Raw genomic sequence first — 25,796 nt, forward strand, 5'->3', positions numbered from 1 at the left:
TTCCAATGACAAAACTGCAATTCTAATTGCAAGCTAATTGCAATTCAACCAATGATGTGAGAAAAGTTTCATGGAGATTCTCTTAGCTGTGTCAAACAGCTTTGTTAATTATTGAAAATTTTATCTAATAGAAAACCTTGATTCCCACAATAGCCATTTCTTCCATTGTTGGTTAGTTACTTACAGGGTCCCCCACCATTCCTATATGTACTCATTTTTGGTACATGACAATCGATTATTTCGTCACTTCGCCTCCGAAAAGGGCAAACAAAACCCGAAAGTTGGTGAAGGAAAGTAGTTAGAAACCGTACTAAAACATTATAGAAATGTAAGAGTGACGGCTCATTTGCCTCGTCACGACTTGCTCTTCTCAAAGGTGGTCTTGTTGCGGACAACAGAGCCCGTTCAACCGAGAATCGGGATGCGAAAAGTGAGGTAAATCGAGGGGTTTTAGTTAGACTATCTTGATATGACCAACGAATCACTGTAATTTTGGTTCTGTTAATGAAGTCATGACCAGTGGCCAAATTACAGAGGTTTGGTGGGGCAAGAGCCTGTGCTCTCATCTGACCATATTTAAGCCAATGCGTAGCTCTTTTAGAGCTTTTGAACTCCATTTAAAGGAACTTTGGTACGCGCAACAAAAAATAACTCACAAGTGGAAAGTTTTTGGCAACTGCCTCCTTGAAAATGATTCCTCATCATTGCCACGTTCACTTTCGCTCCTCAAATTTTCCATGTTTTGAGCAGCTAAAGACCCCAACATTGCAGTCCACGATCTTTGGCTGAATGCTGTTTACCATTGCAAGACCGAATCATGGGTACGGCCGAGATGGCGCCGATTGAAAATCGCGCGCTTCAAATACCCTGTTGAGAGCAATGGTTTGCTCGTGAGAGCAATGGTTTGCTCGAATTTTTAAATTAATTTACTTACTTGGGAATGAAATACCAATGCAACAAAAAGGGCATAAAGCTCCTTCAGAAAAACTGCCATAGACATCAGAAAAGTCAGTCATGAGGCTATGTTCCCACATCATCGAGAGCGAGTTGGGCCGTTGGTGCATCGGCGCCAATCGCTCAACCTACCATATAGGGGTTACTAAGGGAAGTTACACAATAACCCCCAAACATGATTGATAATTGGGAGGGAATGGACAGGAAAAGCCTCTTTTCCCCACTAATAGCCGAAGCACCAGTCCTACCTATTAGCATCAGAAAACTCTAAGAAGCATAAAAGATGCCTAAAGGTATGAGAGGTTTCAACGATGCCATGAAAGAAACTCAACACGCAAAGTTATACTGAAAAGGCATTTAGCATAAAGAAACAAATTGAGGAAGGGAGGGCTGGGAAAATACAATAAAACAGCCTAGTTGTATTGTGGCTTCATCAAGCAAGATGAGACCCACGCTATGCCAAAACCTTAAATACCCCTAGATTAACCAAGGGAATGAAAACGCCACGAAACACACATCTTACCCTAGTTATACAAATTAAATTCACAGGAGGCCGAAAGACTCCCCGCATCCCATAAACTAGTAGAGCAGATACAAGAAAAACTCGAGGAAGCGTGGCACAGAAAACATAACGAAATAGTAATAACAACAATCTCATGCGATTTAGTTAACGCTCAAAAGCCCCTCGTGAAATTAACTCATTCAGTGGGATTTCGCGAGAAAATGAGAGAAACTGCGCATGCTTTATTAATATATTTTTCCGATTGAATTCAGACATTGAGCAACAAATAAAAAGAAAGGCCACGGCAGGTTCAGGCTAGATTTCCAATACAAAAGTTATGATACAAGTTATTGATCACCATAGAAATATCTAGCCACAAAAGGCGTTTTCTTTCAATTGTGCTGATTTCTACCGATGTCCATCTCAGTCCTTCGTCTCTTCACGATATGGAGAAAAAGTAGAGATAGCACAGAAAAGAGTTATTCTGAGTAGCTATAGCAGCGTTGAAATGAAGGGAAAACGACTAACTCTTATAATATTGCTGTTTGTCTGCTTGACGATACTGGTATTTCATGGAGGAACTTTATATGGAAACAAGAAGTGTTTTCATTCTACAGTGACAAAAAAGGCCGACAAAGAAACAAACGGACTTGAAAATGACTCGGCAAATGTAGGACAGATTACTGATGAAGTTGCTCGCATTTCGAAGAAGCAAACTTCGAATGACTACACTCACAAGGATACTAAAGTCATCCTTATTTACTCTACACTTTTCCTTCAAAGACATTGGTCTTGGATGGTTGGAAAACAAATGCTCGAGCACTTTGGTTCTTGTGATCGATACAAAAATTGCCTTGTGACCTATGACAAGAGCTGGGTAAATGATGCACATGCCGTTTTGTTCCATGGAAGGGACGTAGAAATGGATCATAAAAGACAATACCAACCTGAACAGTTGAAAGAAGTTCAAAACAAAATTTCGAGGAAGGATCAAAAGTGGATATACCTTAGTCATGAGAATCCGCAGCAGAACCCATTAATGTATGACAAATATAATGGGATTTTTCACTGGCTTGCAACCTTTGATAGGAACTCCAACATCTTCGCTCCTTACTCGACTTATATTGCAAAGAAGAACCCCCATAAAGTGACTCGAAATTATGCGAAAGAAAAAACTGGCCTAGTTGCATGGGCAGTCAGCAACTGTGGGCTGCTACGAGAGGACTATGCCCTCGAACTTCAAAAATATGTTACTTTAACAGTGTATGGTTTGTGCAGTAAACGGTTCAAAAACCAAAGAAGCTGTGCTCATTCAAGTGATACTTGCAAGAAAGAACTCTCAACTTATAAATTCTACCTTGCATTTGAAAACAATTTTTGCCATGATTACGTCACCGAAAAATATTGGGAAAGAATTATGCAGGATGTTGTTCCAGTGGTAATGGGAGCAAATTATGACAAAGGAGTTGCTATTCCAGGATCATACATAGATGCCAGTGAATTTGAATCAATCCAAAAACTAGCTGAGTATCTATTGTATCTTGACAAAAATGATGATGAATATAACAAGTTCTTTGCATACAAGGGGAAATTTGAGCTTGGGAATGGTAGCTTTTTTTGTGCAATTTGTGCAGCTCTACACGAGCAGAAACCTGGAGAATCTTCTACTGCCATCGAATTAGGAAAATCATTTAATTATGAAAAAAATTGTGGCATTTACAAACCAAAAATTGAGAAGCTGCGTAAACAAATAGAGGAGTCTCAAAAAAGTAGGCCTGCTTAATAACTGGCAAATGGTGCAAGAAGCTGAATGAACTGATGCAACTGAAAAAGGTTTATAATTTTTTTGTGGAGTTTCTATTTGTGGAATGATGCGTGTTGTGGTGTTGAGGGGGCTTCTTGCTTGCATATTCTTGCTGGCATTATACATAACAAATATTTTACAGTTAATGTCGAGATGATTGTTCAATAGAGTTCTAAAGTAAAGACATTACAAAAATATATTTTTAAAATTTTTGAATTTGGATCCTATAGCCTGAAATCTAAACCGATTTTAGACATATTGACTAATTTTGCTTATTTGGAAGTATTTCAAGGTGATCTTTTTTGTTATGTGGTTAAAATTAAAAGCTCTTTTCTATTGAGTAGTTAGTGTCGCACCCTGAAGGGTAGGCGTTCCTCTTTTGGCGAGCAAATAACTACAGTAAGTACTATAGACTGAGTGTCGCAACTTGACTCATATGACTTTCCTGAATAAATGCCTTAGCTGAAATGAGAATACATATTTCTTAGGATACAGGTTTCATATACACAGCAATAAAGCGAACGAGGGATAATACAAAAATACGATATGAACAACAAAACGGTTTTCGAATGCGGGTTAACATATATTAAAGTAGTAATGTTCGATAGTTTAATACAATTCCTTAGTTACTTCTATGCATCCAATAACCACAATTGTCCAAAATCAAAACCAAGTAAGTAGATTAGTGGGTTTCAACGCGTTTGTTTTTACAATATGTTTTCATGTTTCTGTAACTATGGCACGCCATAGTGGACAAAAGTAGGTCAAGATTTCAAGTTTGGGTCAAGTTTTTGCGATCACCGGTCAAAAACTTGCGATTACTGGTCAAGAATTTGCTATCTGTAGTCACGAACTTCGATTACCTGTTAAGAATGATTAACTGTATGCTAAGGGTTCGATCATGCAATCACTAGGTGAGATCGTATCATGCAATCAGCTCAAGTATTAAAATCACTAGGTGAGATCGTACAGAAAGGAAAACATGGTCAGTCGTCCTGCACGGTTCAGGGGCTGTGCCCGTAGGGTGCCACGTGATCTCTCTCTCTAGTCCGCATTTCACTCTTATGCTTTTTTGCATAACGTTTCAAAATGGTGGTCAATCACGCGAGGGACAAACATGCGACCTACCTGGCCTTGCTGTCTTAAGGCCACTACTCTGGTGTCTCTAATAGAAGGGAAAGGTAATAGAAGGGGGTGTTCATTCCGGCCAATTTTCAATAGAAGGTGGGTGCTAATAGAAGGGGTGCTAATAGAAGGGGAGTGTTCATTAGAAGAGGGTGTTCAGCCGGCCAATTTTCAATAGAAGGGGGTTGCTAATAGAAGGTGGTGTTCAGGTTGGCCAATTTTCAATAAAATGTCAGCAAATTTCAATAGCAAAGGGGAGCTAATAGAAGGAGTAAATCTTTTAATAAAAACAGGGGCGGATCCAGCAAAAAACCTGACTGAGTTCCAAGCCAAGGATAGAGACTTTATAATAATATAATAATATAATAATAAATAATTTGTTTAAAGTTGGCGTAATAAATGAACGGCTGATAGCTATAAAGAAGCTAATTAAGGCCAACTATCTATAAAGAGTTAGTATGAAATAAAAATATATGATACAATATTAAAAAGGTTTATGGTATAATGTTCTAAATAAAACCTAACCCAGCAATAAATTTTTTACACAATCTACAGTCGCATTCTATAGGGTGTGCTCTTAATTCTTTTTTAAATGTTGCCAATGATTGGGACTCTCTTATACTGTGAGGTAGTGTTTGCCACAGTTTTTGACCTAAATATCTCACAGTTTCTATACCATAAGAAGTTGTCCTGGCTTTTGGAATGCAAAGATTATTTTTAGTTCGCAAATCATAATGTACATTTCTTGTTTCAAAAATCTCACTCATGAAACTAGGGTTCAGGTTATGTTTGGTTTTGTATATTTCAGATAACGCATTGATAACTGTGCATTATTTTTCATATTTATCCATTTTGGTGGCACTGAGGGGGAGGGGTAGATACTATCTACTCACTAAATGTAGATTCTAGATTTCTTTCCGACAAAACAGTGCCTCTGTGGAAATTTTTGCAACCCCCTCCCTTTCGCAATACCCTTTTGTTTGTTTTGGGTGCCACAGCAAAGGTTTTCCCTTTTGTTTTGCTCGCAATTTGTTGTTTTGCCTCGGTAGACACTAGCCTATTCACCAAAATATGGTGTTCATCTTCCGTGCCATCAAAGACTGCAATTTGAAACAAAAGTAGTTAACACTCCTGGAAAATTAATGATATCTCCTGGTTTTGTCTCAAACACTTAATAATCTGCTAGAATGCTGTGAGGGTCGCGAAAATATGACATCTGCAGTCGCCATTTCGAATTCAATGTTTTGTAGTTTCCAAATCACGACAGAGATGAAACTGGTAATTTTAATATTTTGAAGAGACTGTGATAAAACTTTTTTAGGTTTTTTCTAAGAATTTTTAGATTTCACTTTTTTAGTTTAAATATTACTTGTTTCAGGCAACACTATTTTAGCTATATGTTGGAAAACTGACTGGATTTGTGCACCAAGGAACTCACTCTGGATCCGCCTCTGTAAAAGGCAATTAAATTAGTAGGATGGTGACACTGGTTACTTGATAATAGATAGATGGTTAGAGATTAAGATAGAGAAACATAACAAGGGGGATTATGACAATTAAAAAATAACTACATAACATAAAAAGGGGAATTATTGACATGTAAAAATTGCGTGTTCTGATCATCACAGATTTGTAAAATTTAATAGAAGGGGGGTGCTTATAAGCGACGGGGGGAGGGCAAATTCTTCTGAAATTAATACACGGGGGGGGGCGTCTATTAGAGACACTAGAGTATTCTTTCTCCGGTAGAAGAGGTGTGACCATAGTAACAACGAAACTTTGGTCTCATTTTCTTTAACCACCTTGAGCTATACATTGCACTCTTTCCCATTATTGCTCTCAGGCACTTCCTCTTACTCTTTCTAATGGTCAGGCACATCTTTTTTCTTGTTCGTCTACCAGCAAGACGATATCTTCGAACTGGATGTTTGGTCTTTCCTGTTGCCACATTTTTCGAGATGTTATAAATGTCAGATACTGTTGTTTCCATTTTTCGGCGAACATGTCTGCAAGACTTTGCACCAGTTTCCAATGATATTTGATATCGTAACACGTTTGCTGTGGATGCCCTTTGGAGGATTTTTTTTTCATATCCAGATAAAATAATACAATACAAAATACATTTTACTATACTTGCTAATTACTCTACGATACTACAGGTACGATACCATGGGGAGCAAAGGACAAAGACAACCCGATGGCCATGACATGCAACTAGACAAACAAATGCGAACGCTACACGTACACATAATGAATGTTAACAAAAAAGAAAATAAGTATACAAGTATATAAGTATATTGCATAATATATATTTGGACAATGTATAAGTGTATAATATATATTTGGACAATGTTTAGTACTGGATAGGAAACACTGAGAGACCTTAGATATTTACTTTATTCGTGGATGCTAGTTATTGAAGTAAAAAAATGGCACCAATTTGTCCATAGCACTATATTCAAGTAATATCAGAAGTATTGAATTTATGGTTGTAGAAAATTGATAAAGCATGAGAAAGGCAGCAATCTGTTGATATCAAAATATGATCAAGTAATATCACAAGTATGGAATTTGTTGTTGTAGAATATTGATAAAGCAAGAAGAAGGCAGCAATCTGTTGATATCAAAATATGATCAAGTAATATCACAAGTATGGAATTTGTTGTTGTAGAATATTGATATAGCAAGAAGAAGGCAGCAATCTGTTGATATCAAAATATGATCAAGTAATATCACAAGTATGGAATTTGTTGTTGTAGAAAATTGATAAAGCATGAAGAAGGCAGCAATCTGTTGATATCAAAATATGATCAAGTAATATCAAAAGTATGGAACTTGTTGTTGTAGAATATTGATATAGCAAGAAGAAAGCAGCAATCTGTTGATATCAAAATATGATCAAGTAATATCACAAGTATGGAATTTGTTGTTGTAGAAAATTGATAAAGCATGAGGAAGGCAGCAATCTGTTGATATCAAAATATGATCAAGTAATATCACAAGTATGGAATTTGCTGTTGTAGAAAATTGATAAAGCATGAGGAAGGCAGCAATCTGTTGATATCAAAGTATGATCAAGTTCTATCACAAGTATGGAATTTGTTGTTGTAGAATATTGATAAAGCAAGAAGAAGGCAGCAATCTGTTGATATCAAAATATGATCAAGTAATATCACAAGTATGGAATTTGTTGTTGTAGAAAATTGATAAAGCATGAGGAAGGCAGCAATCTGTTGATATCAAAATATGATCAAGTAATATCACAAGTATGGAATTTTGTTGTTGTAGAATATTGATAAAGCAAGAAGAAGGCAGCAATCTGTTGATATCAAAATATGATCAAGTAATATCACAAGTATGGAATTTGTTGTTGTAGAAAATTGATAAAGCATGAAGAAGGCAGCAATCTGTTGATATCAAAATATGATCAAGTAATATCAAAAGTATGGAACTTGTTGTTGTAGAATATTGATATAGCAAGAAGAAAGCAGCAATCTGTTGATATCAAAATATGATCAAGTAATATCACAAGTATGGAATTTGTTGTTGTAGAAAATTGATAAAGCATGAGGAAGGCAGCAATCTGTTGATATCAAAGTATGATCAAGTTCTATTACAAGTATGGAATTTGTTGTTGTAGAATATTGATAAAGCAAGAAGAAGGCAGCAATCTGTTGATATCAAAATATGATCAAGTAATATCACAAGTATGGAATTTGTTGTTGTAGAAAATTGATAAAGCATGAGGAAGGCAGCAATCTGTTGATATCAAAATATGATCAAGTAATATCACAAGTATGGAATTTTGTTGTTGTAGAATATTGATATAGCAAGAAGAAGGCAGCAATCTGTTGATATCAAAATATGATCAAGTAATATCACAAGTATGGAATTTGTTGTTGTAGAAAATTGATAAAACATGAGGAAGGCAGCAATCTGTTGATATCAAAATATGATCAAGTAATATCAAAAGTATGGAACTTGTTGTTGTAGAATATTGATATAGCAAGAAGAAAGCAGCAATCTGTTGATATCAAAATATGATCAAGTAATATCACAAGTATGGAATTTGTTGTTGTAGAATATTGATAAAGCAAGAAGAAGGCAGCAATCTGTTGATATCAAAATATGATCAAGTAATATCACAAGTATGGAATTTGTTGTTGTAGAAAATTGATAAAGCATGAGGAAGGCAGCAATCTGTTGATATCAAATATGATCAAGTAATATCACAAGTATGGAATTTTGTTGTTGTACAATAATGATATAGCAAGAAGAAGGCAGCAATCTGTTGATATCAAAATATGATCAAGTAATATCACAAGTATGGAATTTGTTGTTGTAGAAAATAGATAAAACATGAGGAAGGCAGCAATCTGTTGATATCAAAATATGATCAAGTCATTTCAAAAGTATGGAACTTGTTGTTGTAGAATATTGATATAGCAAGAAGAAAGCAGCAATCTGTTGATATCAAAATATGATCAAGTCATTTCAAAAGTATGGAACTTGTTGTTGTAGAATATTGATATAGCAAGAAGAAAGCAGCAATCTGTTGATATCAAAATATGATCAAGTAATATCACAAGTATGGAATTTGTTGTTGTAGAAAATTGATAAAGCATGAGGAAGGCAGCAATCTGTTGATATCAAAGTATGATCAAGTTCTATCACAAGTATGGAATTTGTTGTTGTAGAATATTGATAAAGCAAGAAGAAGGCAGCAATCTGTTGATATCAAAATATGATCAAGTAATATCACAAGTATGGAATTTGTTGTTGTAGAAAATTGATAAAGCATGAGGAAGGCAGCAATCTGTTGATATCAAAATATGATCAAGTAATATCACAAGCATGGAATTTTGTTGTTGTAGAATATTGATATAGCAAGAAGAAGGCAGCAATCTGTTGATATCAAAATATGATCAAGTAATATCACAAGTATGGAATTTGTTGTTGTAGAAAATTGATAAAACATGAGGAAGGCAGCAATCTGTTGATATCAAAATATGATCAAGTAATATCAAAAGTATGGAACTTGTTGTTGTAGAATATTGATATAGCAAGAAGAAAGCAGCAATCTGTTGATATCAAAATATGATCAAGTAATATCACAAGTATGGAATTTGTTGTTGTAGAATATTGATAAAGCAAGAAGAAGGCAGCAATCTGTTGATATCAAAATATGATCAAGTAATATCACATGTATGGAATTTGTTGTTGTAGAAAATTGATAAAGCATGAGGAAGGCAGCAATCTGTTGATATCAAAATATGATCAAGTAATATCACAAGTATGGAATTTTGTTGTTGTAGAATATTGATATAGCAAGAAGAAGGCAGCAATCTGTTGATATCAAAATATGATCAAGTAATATCACAAGTATGGAATTTGTTGTTGTAGAAAATTGATAAAACATGAGGAAGGCAGCAATCTGTTGATATCAAAATATGATCAAGTAATATCAAAAGTATGGAACTTGTTGTTGTAGAATATTGATATAGCAAGAAGAAAGCAGCAATCTGTTGATATCAAAATATGATCAAGTAATATCACAAGTATGGAATTTGCTGTTGTAGAAAATTGATAAAGCATGAGGAAGGCAGCAATCTGTTGATATCAAAGTATGATCAAGTTCTATCACAAGTATGGAATTTGTTGTTGTAGAATATTGATAAAGCAAGAAGAAGGCAGCAATCTGTTGATATCAAAATATGATCAAGTAATATCACAAGTATGGAATTTGTTGTTGTAGAAAATTGATAAAGCATGAGGAAGGCAGCAATCTGTTGATATCAAAATATGATCAAGTAATATCACAAGTATGGAATTTTGTTGTTGTAGAATATTGATAAAGCAAGAAGAAGGCAGCAATCTGTTGATATCAAAATATGATCAAGTAATATCACAAGTATGGAATTTGTTGTTGTAGAAAATTGATAAAGCATGAAGAAGGCAGCAATCTGTTGATATCAAAATATGATCAAGTAATATCAAAAGTATGGAACTTGTTGTTGTAGAATATTGATATAGCAAGAAGAAAGCAGCAATCTGTTGATATCAAAATATGATCAAGTAATATCACAAGTATGGAATTTGTTGTTGTAGAAAATTGATAAAGCATGAGGAAGGCAGCAATCTGTTGATATCAAAGTATGATCAAGTTCTATCACAAGTATGGAATTTGTTGTTGTAGAATATTGATAAAGCAAGAAGAAGGCAGCAATCTGTTGATATCAAAATATGATCAAGTAATATCACAAGTATGGAATTTGTTGTTGTAGAAAATTGATAAAGCATGAGGAAGGCAGCAATCTGTTGATATCAAAATATGATCAAGTAATATCACAAGTATGGAATTTTGTTGTTGTAGAATATTGATAAAGCAAGAAGAAGGCAGCAATCTGTTGATATCAAAATATGATCAAGTAATATCACAAGTATGGAATTTGTTGTTGTAGAAAATTGATAAAGCATGAAGAAGGCAGCAATCTGTTGATATCAAAATATGATCAAGTAATATCAAAAGTATGGAACTTGTTGTTGTAGAATATTGATATAGCAAGAAGAAAGCAGCAATCTGTTGATATCAAAGTATGATCAAGTTCTATCACAAGTATGGAATTTGTTGTTGTAGAATATTGATAAAGCAAGAAGAAGGCAGCAATCTGTTGATATCAAAATATGATCAAGTAATATCACAAGTATGGAATTTGTTGTTGTAGAAAATTGATAAAGCATGAGGAAGGCAGCAATCTGTTGATATCAAAATATGATCAAGTAATATCACAAGTATGGAATTTTGTTGTTGTAGAATATTGATATAGCAAGAAGAAGGCAGCAATCTGTTGATATCAAAATATGATCAAGTAATATCACAAGTATGGAATTTGTTGTTGTAGAAAATTGATAAAACATGAGGAAGGCAGCAATCTGTTGATATCAAAATATGATCAAGTAATATCACAAGTATGGAATTTGTTGTTGTAGAAAATTGATATAGCCAGAAGAAGGCAACAATCGTGCTGAAAAATGCTTGGACTTGTACTAGAATCTAGGCCTTATGAGGTTAGTTATCAATTATGAACGTCCTACTGAAAAGTGTGGGAGAAAAATCCCTTGCTCTCTTTTGCGCAGCTTCTTAGGAAGGGATATAAGGGTAATGAGAAAACACACATTTTTATCTATAGATTGATCGTACCAGGGTATCAAGAAAATGGAAAAGAAATAAGGTATTAGAAATAAAAAGCTCGGATACAATGGCATTCCCCAGATCATTACCGCGCCGCCAAATATCAGAGTAGGAAATGGTTCTGACATCTTCGAAATAGAGTTTTCCATATATATCACTTCCTTGTTAGTTTTATTCGCTTTTAAATTGAAGGCTTTTAATCTACAGTGGAATCCCGTTATAACGAACTCTTAAAGGGAACCGGAAAGTAGTTCGTTATATCGGGATTTCGTTAAACCGAGAGATAACGTTTTTTTGGTTCCTTTCGCAGTTCACGCCGTAAAATACCTACGGTGGGCTTGATTAAGCTATCTCCAACCTCTGTGCACATTTAACTCCAAAAAACCAATCTGAATTCAAACAATACAACTGATTGGTCATTGAAAATGAAAATCTTAATGTTCCTTTCATAATTTGGGACCAAGAGATTGGCAAAGCTGGTATCACTTCGCTCCTAGTTGGTGCCTGAATGATGTCTTCGATTACTTTACATTCTTATTTGCCATTTCCTGCTTTTCCATCTGGGTCTCGCAATCAATTTTTGTCGTCGCTCATTGCCAATGTCTTATATGTAAGAAGGTATTCGTTAGTACCAATATATTCATTCGCAGTAATTTCTGACGCAATCAAACTTTCATCTCGTACACTGAATCTATCAGCCAGTGCTTGAAATGTATCATCAGCATGTTTTGCCGATTGCAAAAATGATTTGTCCCAAGAGAAAGTGATAAATGAACACCGAAAATAAATAAACAAACAAAAAACAGATTAAAAATTTATGAAAAGTTCGTTATATCGAGGGTAATTATGATGAAGAGACCTAGAAGAGACCTACAATCAGGTTCGTTATACCGGGAAGTTCGTTATATCCGGGGTTAGTTATATCGGGATTCAACTGTAGTTATCTCTGCTTTTTCGACGCTTTTTGTTTGTGAAACGGCATAATTCTTTGGTGGACAGGATAAGTTTCTAAATCGCAATATTTTTTTCGCAGAAGTCATTACATCAAAAAATGTACATTTTAATACCGCAATGAACAAATTGAGGAAAGAATAATTTAGGCAAAATAAAAAAGTCATGCAGTGTCAGGGATAAAGTCGACCAGATAAATGCGCACTGACGTTATCAATAATTAGCAACAAGTCCCTTCGCTTATTTATTTAAACACATTTTATATATATAAAACCTGATATGATTTGTATTGCAAAAACAAACAATAAAGACCCATCATAAAACAACCCACCATTTGATTTCAGCATCTTTGATAAAGAGCAATTCGTTGTACATCTCTTACATCAAACGTCACATATCAATATTACAAGTAAATAGACCAAAATCACATTTGGCGCTCGGTTTCGAGTGACACAATCGACTAGGTCAGAACTGGATATGATCCTCATTGACGCGAGCAAGGTCAAACAAAATAACTGGCCAATCTCGGGTGAATTGTGGTTTCATATCACCGTAAGCATTATCACTACTGCATTAGCTTATTAAGAACTGCTACGTCAAAGTTGCACTTGCAAGGATAAACGCAATGAAACTTATGAAAAGGGTGTTCTTCATCGCAGCTGGTTGCAGATAATGTCGCACTCATTACTTGTATAAGCAGCAGCAAAATTTGTGTGAAACCTGGTCATCTTTGTTTCCATACCTATAACTAATTCCCTTTTCAGGCACAAGTTACTAGTCTCTTAAAGAGCATTTCTGTTTGATTTAGATCTGCTTCCTACTGACATCGCTCATAAATTCTATCTGTACCATCACATCTATTAAGCTTGTGCAAATTGACAAAGCTGAGTACTTGGGAATTTTACTCGCAAAGCAAAACGGACTTGAAAAAAGTCATTGTTGACATCGATATAAGGGCGTAGAAGCTAGCACTAAAATCGTAGCCAGCCTAAAAATCCCTGTTAGTTCACCATATTAAAGAAATGAAATAATTTCTGTTTTTCCGAAGCAGTGTATTAAATGATTAAAATCTTCTGCTAGTTTTAAATCTTTCATACAGGTAAGTGTTTACAAAAATGTTAGTTTTTCTAGCTTTAAGTTACACGATAGCCCTTTTGACGAAATCTTCAAGAAAATAGACGCAATTGAATCATACAAACAGAATGGAAGTTAATCGGGGTGGAACATACCATATTTGTCCCAAGACATCTCTTTGTCATCCCAGAAACACATTTTGTAAGATCTCAATATAAGCATACATTTTAAAACAGGCATTGGGTTTTTTTACTGGTAAGAGCAGTTACTCCTGTTCGTTACTAGTAGGAGCTGTTACTCCATTCTTTTCATTTCCACAGCAATTCTAAATCAAATTACTGTGAATAAAGCTTTGCTCTCAACAAGAGAACAGACTAGTGGTTATTTTATGGTGTATGCTTCCCTCAAAATCAAATACAGAGCTTTATAGAATTTATCAACAAAATGAATCTTTGACTCGTTTTTACGAGACCAGATCCAAGCGGGCGAGGGTGCATTTGGATCCAATCCGGGTAAACGGAAACTGACAGAAAACCTCATTGTGAAACGTGTGCGGTTCCATTTGGAAGTGACTGCGTTTAAAGAGGATCTTACACAGAAACTCCTTGGAATCGGATCCTAACGGTCCCACTTGCAAGAGTATTGCAGATATAAAATGGGTCATTGCAGATATGCAAGGTCTAGTCTGCGCTTTTGTTGCTGTTGCTGAACGACCAGCAAAAATACTGCGCGCAGGCTATGCAAGGTCTCGACCTCGTAGCCAAGAGAAGCTCAGAACTATGCGATAGCATACACGAAAAATAAAAATAGTGTACAAGATACCTCGAAATATTTCTGGAGAGAGAGAAAAGCTTTGTCTGTTTGTGTAAATTCTCTGCACAACAACACGTCAACGATAAATGAAAACTTTGGAACTGAAAAGACATTACACCTGCTTCTCATCACTACAAATAACACACACGAGCTCGTAAATTGAGCCAGTAAAGATAGGTCGTCAGCCTAATTTCACATTCGAGTGATTCACTAAAGACAAGTTAATTGTTGAATTCCATTTCGTCTAGATGAGAAATTTTGTGTTTACAGCTAGCTTGATTGTGAAGAAGGACTAAGCGTCAAAAGATGCGACACAAAAGATTGAGGTTGAATCCAAACTTGACATGTTTCGATGACAAACTGTTACTTAATTTGCAGATCTTATGCCAAAAGGCACTAATGATAACGCTTTAAATTCCATGAATAAATAATTATTGCATCTTTGTTCTAACAACTGAATAAAAACAATTTGCTTGGAAGTTCTATGTTGGGAACTGTAACTGAAACATCGTAGATAAATTTATTCGCATATTTCAAATGGCACAGAGAAAGCGAACTCACTTTAGAAATACACTCTTTTTTTATAAGAACACGAGCTTCAAAATTTGTCTAGTTAAGAACAGTTAAGAACAAGCTGAGGATGAGCTTCTGAAAAATGCAATTTTGAACAACGTTTTTTCTCAAAATCGAGGATTTTTAGCGATGTATGGGTGCTTTTTCGGTGAATATTCAAATTTGTCAGCAAATTAAGGCTGTCTCACTCAGTTTGTTGGCAAATGAGGCCTGAACACCTCCTTAGAGCGAAAAAGCTAGTTGTTGTGATGTAGGGACTGTAGACCCAGATCCCCGATTGTGTTGTTATAAAGGAATTGATAGAAGCCTAAAAGGAGCATGGTGGCTGATGCCTCAAAAGCAAATTCCATTATACAAGACTTCACTAGAATTGGAAACGATTTTACTCTGCCAATCTACGAATTTTCATGCTGCAACTGATTCAGTTTTTCTTCTTTTGCATTCATCTCGTTACGAAGATAATTTTGAAAGAATATTGTGCAACGGGTTTAGATTGGAGGTGTATTCTTTGAATTTCAGGTCATCTTACTGGTTCTTTAAATAGATTCTCAGGTCACCAACTCCAAACAACAAACGCCATTTGAAAACATCAGACTGTTCTATACTTCACTCCTCCCACTGCCCAAACAGTCATTTAAAATGTCAGTTAACCTTGCATCCCTCAAACCACAAAAAGTCGCAATTTGAAATAAGATATGCAAAGCAAAGCCTACTTTATTCTGTGAAAAGCTTCACTTTACTTTTCAATATTCTGGCTAAGCTTTGCCCAATAAACATACGAATCCAATTTAATATTTTAATGCTTCCCGTAAAACCTGTAGGCCTATTCATGTGATCTGCCTCTGAGAAGTTGCACAGCTCATGTAGTAAACATCAGAACTTTGCTTTTATATTTTAAACAAAAGAGCTGTGATTAATTTCTGCCCATTAGGAACCTAGACATGCAACTGCAGCAATCAGCTGTAAGATTAAATCTTTGAAATGACTCGAAACTCAGAATTTCGAGATGAAAATCGTTATATGTCCACTTATGATATCAATCTCAATTCAAAGCACAACTAATTATGAATTAGACACTTTTAATAGCTTGCAAATAAGGGTCATCTTAGAACAGTTCTAGTTTCACATGCAGTTAATTTAATGCTTGTTTTAAAAACATATGAAAATGTAATTAGATAGTATGCACAAATCGAAGTTCTTATTATAAATTGAGTGTCTTTGTAAGCAATAAATTGATTCCCTTAATCAAAATCTGCAAAGAATGACCATAAATCATATTTCGGAAGTTGCTGCATCGCAAGAATCCACTATGGTTGCATTGCTTTTGCTCCGCAACGAAGAATATAGCACTGTTTGCTATCATTTGTAATATTAAAGGAAATCAACTCATAGATTGTGAAAGTTTAGTCACTCCCAGAATAGAAAATTCACAAGTTACACCAAAATCGAGCCCTTTCAATGAAGCAAGTGCTTATTCATTGGTGTTCGGTGGATAGTATAAGCAACTCTGAACAAGTTATCTATTCGGACGCCGCACCGCTAGTATGCTCTGAAATGGGACTGCTCCCTTGGAAATAATCACACATAAAGTCAAAATGAAAAGCCTCTACTGCTCAGTACTTTTAACAAATTGCAAACATTTAGTATCTTTATCATTGGAAACATTCAAGATATGGGAAGCTGGTTCCATTCAATTGGAGTTAAGAATCACATAAGTTGTGTGTTACGAAGGTAGCTGTTGAATGTTTCATTGTGTAATCTCGAGTGTTTCATTTTCTTTCTTGATTGAATTTCCACTTTTTCATACATCAAACTCCTTTCTATTCTTCTTTCTGTTTTTCACCTTGTTATCTAGCTACAGTTTAGAGTCTAGCGAAACTTATACAGAAATTCACGGTATTATATGCAATCTTAATGACACCAAATGTAAAGTTAATTTAAACAACTAATAAGGGAATTTTAGCAGTACAGTTCGATCGAAAGACCTTCAAAAAAATAAGGAACTTTAAGAATTAGCCTCGAGTTAGGTTCCTTATAAGAAAGCATGTACTTGGTTCTGGACTACCTGCTTTCTCTCAAATCACTATCTAAGACGTCTCTCTATTTCCCGTCATTTTGGTAACGATTTATCTAGAAAGTCATTTCCTATCTCCACTGCCTGGTGTTTCGAGCACTTTTCCAATTCCATAGGAGAAAAAATTTCCCGCCGGTATCACAAACGTTACGAATTTTCTTCTGAACATTTCAAAACTCAGCGAAAATGTCGATGATTTCCTGGAATTCATAACAAATTCTCGCCTCATATTTGCAAAGAAAATAAACAATGAGTTGCCGTTTTTAAAGGTATTGAGTGTTTCACTCCGGTACTCTTTTGTGTCAGAATTTACATGCAGCTGCATCACTGCTAATTGTTACATTGCTGCCATCGATGAAGGGGTTGCTATGAACTAAAGACAAGACAACCAAGAATATGATGATATTTTATACTATGAATCGATAACAAGGCCAGCCATTGATAGTTTAAGAAATTCCATGGAAGGAGAGTTGTGACCGTAATGTCTGCCTTTAGAGTAAATTTATATGATGCATCAGACTTATCATATGATCGTCAGTATTGTGGAACTGGCTCTTGAATTATATCTTTTTTAAATTGATTAAATTAGGCATGAGGTCAAAATCAAGAAACTCTTGAAATAGATTTTCGATGATGTCACACTCCGGTACTCTATTGTATCCAAATTTACATACGGCTGCATCGTTGCTCATTGTTACATTGTTACCATCGATGAAGGGGTTGCTATGAACTTGCCTCAACTCAATGTAGCATGTTATACAAATCTTTGCCGAACTGGCATTTTAGTTTGTCATTTGATTTATGAATTACTGTGGTTTAATCCAATGGCGGCGCCAGCCACTAAGCTCTGGGGGGGGGGGACAAAACCAAAAACATTTAAGCCACGTCCTTTTAACCACCAGAAAACGCCCTTTTACCAACAGGGAACGCCAATTTTATCCGAAGGGAACGCCTAAGACTAACATTTGTTTGAAAATTGCCGGTTTGAAAATCATAGGATTACATCACAAAAAGTACGGTGTCAAAATATTATCCCTCCCCCAACATTTTCTCATCGAATTTGGACAAAATACAAAATCGGTTCTGCTGAGTCCCACCCCCCCTGCCCCCCTTTTGGCGCCGCTACTGGTTTAATCTTAATTATGGCTTGATTTAGGGTCGTGTATTGTTTTGTTCGTGCATCTAACCCTATCTTGGACTGTTCAAACATTTGCACAGAAATCAATTTGAGAGAATTTTTGAATTGGTAGTGAATTTTAGGAAAAATTGGAAAATTGAAAACCACTAAAAAATAACATTAATCACAGATAAATCACTAGTGATTATTAATTTCGCACACCATTTGGAGGGGTGATTTGTCCCTCGGTCTTGTCTCAATTTATCTAATTCATTTAAGCTTGTTTTCAACGATCAAAGATTTCTGTTTTCGTTACTTGTGCTATTATTTTTCATTTATTCACAAATCACGCTACCAACGTTTCGTTTGCATCAGGATACAATAGTACCCGAAAAGACGTTTGATTTAGTGAATGGGCACAAGCATTCACAGCCCCAAACATTGGTAAGGCTAGCAACATCCAAGGACCACGCAGCCATCGGGCTAGCAGGGGTTATAGTCCCCTCCCCTGCCTTTCTGCAATGATATGCTAATAAAAAACGGCGTTCTTAAGGGTGTGGTACCAAATATTTTTTGGGCCAAACCCCCCGAGCACCCAGCTCAGCCCCCAAAATTCAAACTGGTTCGCGGTCCTTGCAAGAATCTTCTGTTTTTGTAGGGTGCATAGAACCGACCAGATCCAATGGAATATGGATGCGGCATTAAATTGATGGATCTTTTGAAAAAACGAGCAATATAGAAAGAGTTATACCGAGTCCTACGACCTTTTAGTAGTTTGAAACCCAAAACACGAGAGCCAACTTTTTAAACGAGACCGTGACAATATTCCCAATCAAGTTCATACCAATTACGAGAACAAGTAGCAACAAAGTCACGACCTAAGTGTAAACAGTTTCATGATTGTTGCCTAAAGTTATAGTTATGGATGCCTATTCTTTGATAAAGTTTTTTACCTTATAAGTGGATTTTGTCACTCTTCGAAGGTATCCACTGACGGCAAGATAATTCTACAAAAATTTTACCATACAAATCAAATAGGAATATCCACTCCACTTACCTTTTCAAAAACCAAGGCAAAATCTAGTCGAAATTTATAACAAACTTTCCTTTCTTATATTCGATCCTGTTCAAAAACTTAACTCTAAGACTTTCTCCGCGACTTTACGTGTACAAGCAAAGTCTTAAAACGATTGATAATATCAGATGATAAACTCGTGTAAGAGTGTAAGGTTCTATGCAACAGTGGTACATTGGGTGATCCCGTGAAACCTATTGTGACGTAGTGTGAAATTTCCACATACCTTGTCGCTATTTGCCATTAACACAGATATGAAAGGACATATGACCGGATGTTTTGGATTCTATCATGTATGATACACTTAGAAAGGTCCACATGCTGTAAACAGCCAAAAGCTGCGTAGCATCACGACCATGATCCAATGCGAGTGAACAGCAAGTTTTGACGTCACCTGCCTGCCTCGTTTGAATGATATCCAAGACATTATGGTTTTGACGAAAGGACTCTTGAGCATCGTATCTGTAAACAGGAAATGCAAAATTGAAATGCGTTAAATTGTAAAGCAAACATCCAAAACATTTCAAAGAAGATTCCACAGTAACATTAATGGGGAAATCATACTTTGAAGGCATTGTAAATAGGGTTTTATAGTAAATTGTCTTTTTAAGCTACATTCCTTAAGGTATTTTTGGCAACGTCTAGGACTGCAGCTGCAAAGACAAGAGCTTGCAAAAACCATACACATGCGGCCAGTTCGAGTTGACCTGTCACCATTAACACATTCACTTGTGTAAATTCTCAAGTAGAAAACAAAAAGCTTGCTAGAACCTAGTGCCTAATTGAAATCATGAAGAAAGGCGACTGCAAGGGTTGCGATTTTAAGCTACTCAATCATATTGACACACCCTAGATCTTGAGCAAAGGACTATGAAGGAAATCATTCTGCGCTAATTTTAAAGAAAAACTAGCCAAAACCGACATGGGCTGTTTTACATATAAAAGAGCACTGGCGTAGCGTCCGGGTATTCAAGGTATTCAGTGAAAACCCTGAGATTTCTCAGAAAAAATATTAATGCGACGAATAATTGTAATAACTAACAAATGTATTGGGGCTATTGATTCTGGTCGAATTCGTTACCTTCGATATTCTACATTCTGTACAAGTACAAAATATCACGAAATTCATGGAAACAATAATGCTGCGATGCATGGAGAAGCTGGGAGATCTTTGAAGCTAATTTCAAAGATTGAGCTACTTCATGTTGAATGAAGATTGGTCATGAATACGCAGTGAATACCCTAGACGGTACTTTAACCAATCAAAATGCTCCTTTCCATGAATAATATTTGCCGTTAATCAGCTAAAACAATGGTCCTATACGCTGAGAAATATGCAGCGTACAGCCTCAAAGTTGGTTGAAATAGTCTCGTTTTGAGATCGATATAAACAGTTCATGGACGTCGGAGCAGTTGGAGCGATGGATCTTTATCGAAAACAGTAAACATGACTTCATTCAAAGCTATTATAATGTCCGTATTACTGCTTCATAATCATTCTCTCATTTGACCCCTAATCTTAATCTACCAACAGCAAAGTGGAAAGGAAAGGTAGACTTCTACATAATACTACACTGACTCAGATCTGTGCCTCTTGAAATGCTAATTTTGTTATTGCTTGTCAATCAGGGATACTTCTGTTTGTATTATGTAATAGAATTAAAGTAAATGCAGATAGGCCTGGATAATATCCTTATAGTTGCCTGGTGCATTCAGTTATATTGTTGGCCTATTTTGTTTGCATTATTCGAGCCCATTCATTCGCTTTATTGTGCAGTCTCGTATCATTACCTTCGATTCTTTCAAATATTAACTTGTATTGAAAATATCACGATTAGGCAATGAAGAAAAAGTCTAGACTGCATACCACAAACCATTTATAACTCGTGTAATGCCCTATGTGAATAATTTTGAAACTTTCGAAAGCCCTTTTGTATTAAGGTATTAAGAGTAGGTGTTTACAGTTACTTCCTCTTCACATCAGTGTAAATTTTAGAGGATTCAACAACAACTATTGGGACATATTTCGACCAGCAAACGTTTACTGACTTTTAATGATACGTTTTGATTTGAATTACTTTTGATGAAATGGTTAGTGGCATTTTGATGCAATGAATGAGTTCGAAGAGTATATTTGCGTTGGGTTCTTTAGCAAAGTATCGTTTTCATCATAGCAATGCCCTGACAGTGCAGTACTTGCCAACCGAACCAAAAAGAAAATTAGATAAAATGTCAATAGCTAGTCCTTTCAATTTTCCTATTATCCCCCTATTCTCATCATGCCCAATCGAGCCACGCCCTGCCCCACCCTTTTGTTTAATAGAGAATACCCAGTTGAAAAAGTCACGCTACGCCACTGTAAAAGAGTTTCACTGATGGCACTGCAGAGAACAGCAGATTATCATTAGCAAACCTTTGTGCATGCAACTGTATAAAAAACAGTGCCTTTAAGTTATATGGTATGATTGATGATGTGATGTCTGAGCAAAGACATCAACCAACAATGATTGACAATATATCACATGTTTAATTAATTGTAGCACAGAAATATAGCTAGATGATAACTCTTGTATTGAATAAGTATCGTATGAAAAGCTAGAAAGAATTTGCATGTCTTAATGCGTGCCTCTGCACCTTGTTTTAAAGACTACAGGTGAGTGGAACTCGAATGGTTTAAGTGAAAGAGAGAACCCCTTGATAGCTTTCTGGGTTTGACCACTGTTATGAGGTTACATTAGGATCTATGTAACTGTACATACATTTATTAAAAAAGTTATCGGCTTGTTGTGCCTTCCATAACAATACTGCCATATGATTATTTAGCCGTTATTTGTGCATATATTCCTGGGAACCTAAAACTCATAGAAACCTAACAGTGGAAATGAGCAAAGAATATATTGATTGCTCATAGTGAACAAGGAGAAAGTTTGAAAATATGAATTAGAATCAGAGTACATCACTAATCTAAGAGTATTAAAACTTCTTTAAATCTTTATTGGCATCATGTGTCGTAATTTCAAAATATATTGGATGATTTTTTATGATTATTACAAACATTGGAGGATTCTTTCTATATATTCGTATATAAGTATTTTAAGCACCCATTTCTTGCGGATATTTGAAAAACAGGTTTCCTCAGCAAAGCATGTAGGATTAGGTGCGAGAATGGCTAAATTCTATCAGAGTGATTAGAGTCGCCAGCTCTCGTAGGAAACAAAAGGTGTGGTCATTAAGAGAGGAAGGAACAGGACACTGCACGACAAGCATAGCTTTACAGTTTCTTAAAACTACCTTCAAAAGCTAGGCAGCAAACAATACAATATAATAGATCAACTATCGTATTTAGTCCAGAAGCTATTGTCTCTTCCATCAACTGTTCAGGAGACCAAAACAGTAAAACCTTTGAAAAATAGAAGCAATCAATATAGAATTAGCTGCAAATGCATTTTGGGAAAATTTTTTTTCCATATTTTAGATTAGTTACTCAATAACTACTGCCTCGGTTTCTAAACTCTAGTGAGCTATTTCTACAGGTTTATCAATGTTTACATCGTTATTCGACTAAGGTACGTTTTAATTAGTTTTGCTGTTTAGGTATAGAAACAAATTACGATTGAACAGTTAGTAAATTTAAATGATTCTACCCAGAAAACAAAAATTTAGAAAGACAAACACTGGAATTCCGGTTTAACAAATCCCCTTTAAAAATGAGTTTCAGAGTATGATGAAAGAAGTCTCCGGTTCCTTAATTTCTCCATTCATAAAACATCGCCTTAGCAAACTTTAAATTTAACGAATTCAAGGACCTGTAAACATAAATTTCCCCATTCTAAATACGTTGGAAATTATGTAATACTTTTTGGTACAGATTGATCAGGGGCGTAGCGTGCGGGGGGTGTTAAGGGGGTGTTAAGGGGGTTTCACACCCCCCCCCCAACTTTCAGAGAACTCGTCGGTAGATTTACATTCTTAACAAGATAATTTTATGCCAAATGCAACAAAAGAATTTTTGTCGGTAAAATATGGTTTTGCATCTCACACAAATCCCCCTCCCAGCAAGAAAGGTCACGCTTCGCCACTGAGATTGATAATATAAAACAAAAGGCTATCATTTTTAAAAGGGAAGTTTTTAAGTTTATCAACTTCCAGAAAGCCATAGAGATGAACATTTTATTGTTTCTCGAAGGATTGAACTCTTGAACTGCAGATTCTAATCAAGCAAGGTCGTATAATATACTTTCTTAATAATCTATGGTTCGATAAAATATAATGTTACAGATTTCGCTGGCTTGAAGTGCAAGACCAAAGCACTTTCTTGAAGTTCTTCTGTCTATAGTGTATAAGCCAAGGGTTTATTATTTTGCTGACGTAGTTCGTCAGTCGATATGCTGAAAGCTGTAAACTTAAAGCAAGCAAACAGCGTTTCTCAAGTTGATAGAAAGTACAAGTATTTGCAAGAAACTCTATCCTGAGAAGATGTTTTTAGCAAATAAATGTGGATACGAAGCAGCACAGTTTCAGTTTGGCTGGCTACAATGACAAATATTTACTGCTGATAAGTCTGGAAGGATTAGCTCAAAACACAGCAGAATAAAAAGGCCTTGGCAAGGAAGCTCATGCTTGCTCGAAAATACTCGCGCAAATACCGTTCCAGTTTCTAGAGTTATGGATAATTTAAAGTCAACGCAATTTCAACAAAAAACTAGATGTTAATTTTTACAGAGATTTCTAGATATGAAAAACCAGACAGTATCAGCTAAACAACGCTGTTGAATTCAGACTGCTATATATAAAACTGTCATGTATGAAGTTTTGTGCCAAAAACGAAGAACGATGTCCAAGATAAAAGTTCCGTACAGTATGTTTTGCATGTTTAGCAGCCGAAACTTCATAGAAGAAAAACTGCATGTGCTTGTGATGAGAAAACTAGATAGGCCTAGATGTTTAAAGCAATCAAAAAATCTGTCATACCGCAATTGCGTTAAAAAGAAGAACAGAGATACCGAAAACCTTTTCACAGAATAGTTTAAGATAACTGAAAATAAATTTGTTCTTGCTTTGGGGGAAGAAAGGCCGCATACCTCCTTAATAATAATACATCGCCCAGCAGTTGATAAAGAGCAACAGAACGGGTTTCCCTGCTTCCTTGCACGAAGTTTCAAACAGAACCTACTAAAATATAGAGTGATCGACGAAGCGACAAAAGCAAAGAAGACTGTATAAATGGACGATTGAAGATGACGTCACAACCACCACCAACGAAATACCAGTCATGCGAATTTAGGAAGCCTGCGCACAGACTCAAAATGTCCCTTACCCGAAAATTGGTTTTGTGGAATTAAAAAGTAACAATAAAAATTAGGTTTATGAAAAACGTTTTATGTTCCGTTGCATGTAAAAGACAATCTTTGTTAAAATTCAGTCTTAAGAAGATTCTAAGAGCCTCTCAAACTCTATATTGCCACTAGTTTCTTGTGAGGAACTAAACATATTCAAAATATATGCGTAATTCCTGTAAGGGTTGCAAAAAGCCGTACTTTTTTGCACTGTTTTTTGCAACCTTCGTTTCAAATTCAAAGTTTTATTACACATAAACGAACTTTCAATGTAACGAGCATTTTGGTCTCTGTAGTATTTGTAGTTATTGCATGCTGTTAAACAGTATAAGATCTATGCTAGCTGTGGCTCCTGAAGTGACGCATATTTCTTCTGATCTTAGTTAAAGGATAGTCATTAACATATAGACTTCTGTTTTTGGGCCCAATTCCAGAGCTTTGAGTAAAAGATAAAGGTATTTTGCGAGTGTAGATGATTCGGGTATATGTGATTTACGTTTGATATCAGACAGGAGCCAAAGAATTTTAAGGGACTTCAGAATTTTAAGGGGATCTTTCATGTCACGGTTCGAAAGGTGTAGCACTCATGATACAAGCTAAAGAAAAGTTTACAGTAGGTGAGCTTGATGTAGACCGGGAGGAATATGTCCGTCTTTATTGATCTTAAAGCACGAGAAGAGCTTTCTTAAAAATTGTGCTTTCTGCAAGAATCTTATAATAAAACAAGCAAACATCTGGAAAATATATTTAGTCAATTGGCAATTCAAGTTATGCAGAGACGCCGGTAATCTACATTAGATGTCCTTGAAATGATATGTGATCTAAGTAGCAGTATGAATATTTTATGAGCAATGTCTGTAGCTAACAGGATTGCCAAACAAAACGAAAATCGACTATCGACGAGAGGGTTTATGTGTCTACTGTAGCACAAGGTAATGATAAACTTTTCTACTAGTTTTTGTTGCTTAGATAATATACTTGTTTTCTTATAAGGGCTGTGACGGGTGGAGAAATAGCAAGATCACCCTAAGGTTAATCGCGCCAGTGAACAAGCACCTTGCGTATGGAAGCGTATCGTAGGCGCAGAGGTCAGGTCGCATCAATAAGGAATGAATCTTCAAGATGGAGGCTTGATAGGTTTATCGGATATAGAAGGATTTAGAATACTACAAAGTGAAGTTATAAACGAAAAACCTTCGGAGCTGG

The 25,796-nt window shown here is 35.7% G+C and overlaps 2 protein-coding genes across 3 annotated transcripts in view; one reads left to right on the plus strand and one right to left on the minus strand.

The window, feature by feature from the left end:
• Positions 1–14,561, minus strand: part of LOC135681792 (thyrotropin receptor) — a 55,164-nt gene extending 40,603 nt beyond the window's left edge. The window contains exon 1 of one of the 2 annotated variants that reach the window (XM_089111957.1): positions 14,425–14,561. The gene's annotated coding sequence lies outside the window, so the exon portion shown is untranslated. Of the gene's footprint in view, positions 1–12,859; positions 14,350–14,424 lie in introns of those variants that run through there. The other variant, XM_089111956.1, reaches the window with a different exon arrangement.
• On the plus strand, positions 1,752–3,346 carry LOC135681460 (core alpha-(1,3)-fucosyltransferase). The gene has a single exon (XM_065195950.2). It carries the CDS (start codon positions 1,965–1,967, stop codon positions 3,237–3,239), a length of 1,275 nt encoding a protein of 424 aa, XP_065052022.2. The 5' UTR covers positions 1,752–1,964; the 3' UTR covers positions 3,240–3,346.
• Positions 14,562–25,796: the final 11,235 nt, after the last annotated feature.

The sequence above is a fragment of the Rhopilema esculentum genome, chromosome 12, assembly GCF_057945365.1.
Source record: "Rhopilema esculentum isolate cy_ngs chromosome 12, ASM5794536v1, whole genome shotgun sequence".
NCBI classification, from domain to species: domain Eukaryota; kingdom Metazoa; phylum Cnidaria; class Scyphozoa; order Rhizostomeae; family Rhizostomatidae; genus Rhopilema; species Rhopilema esculentum.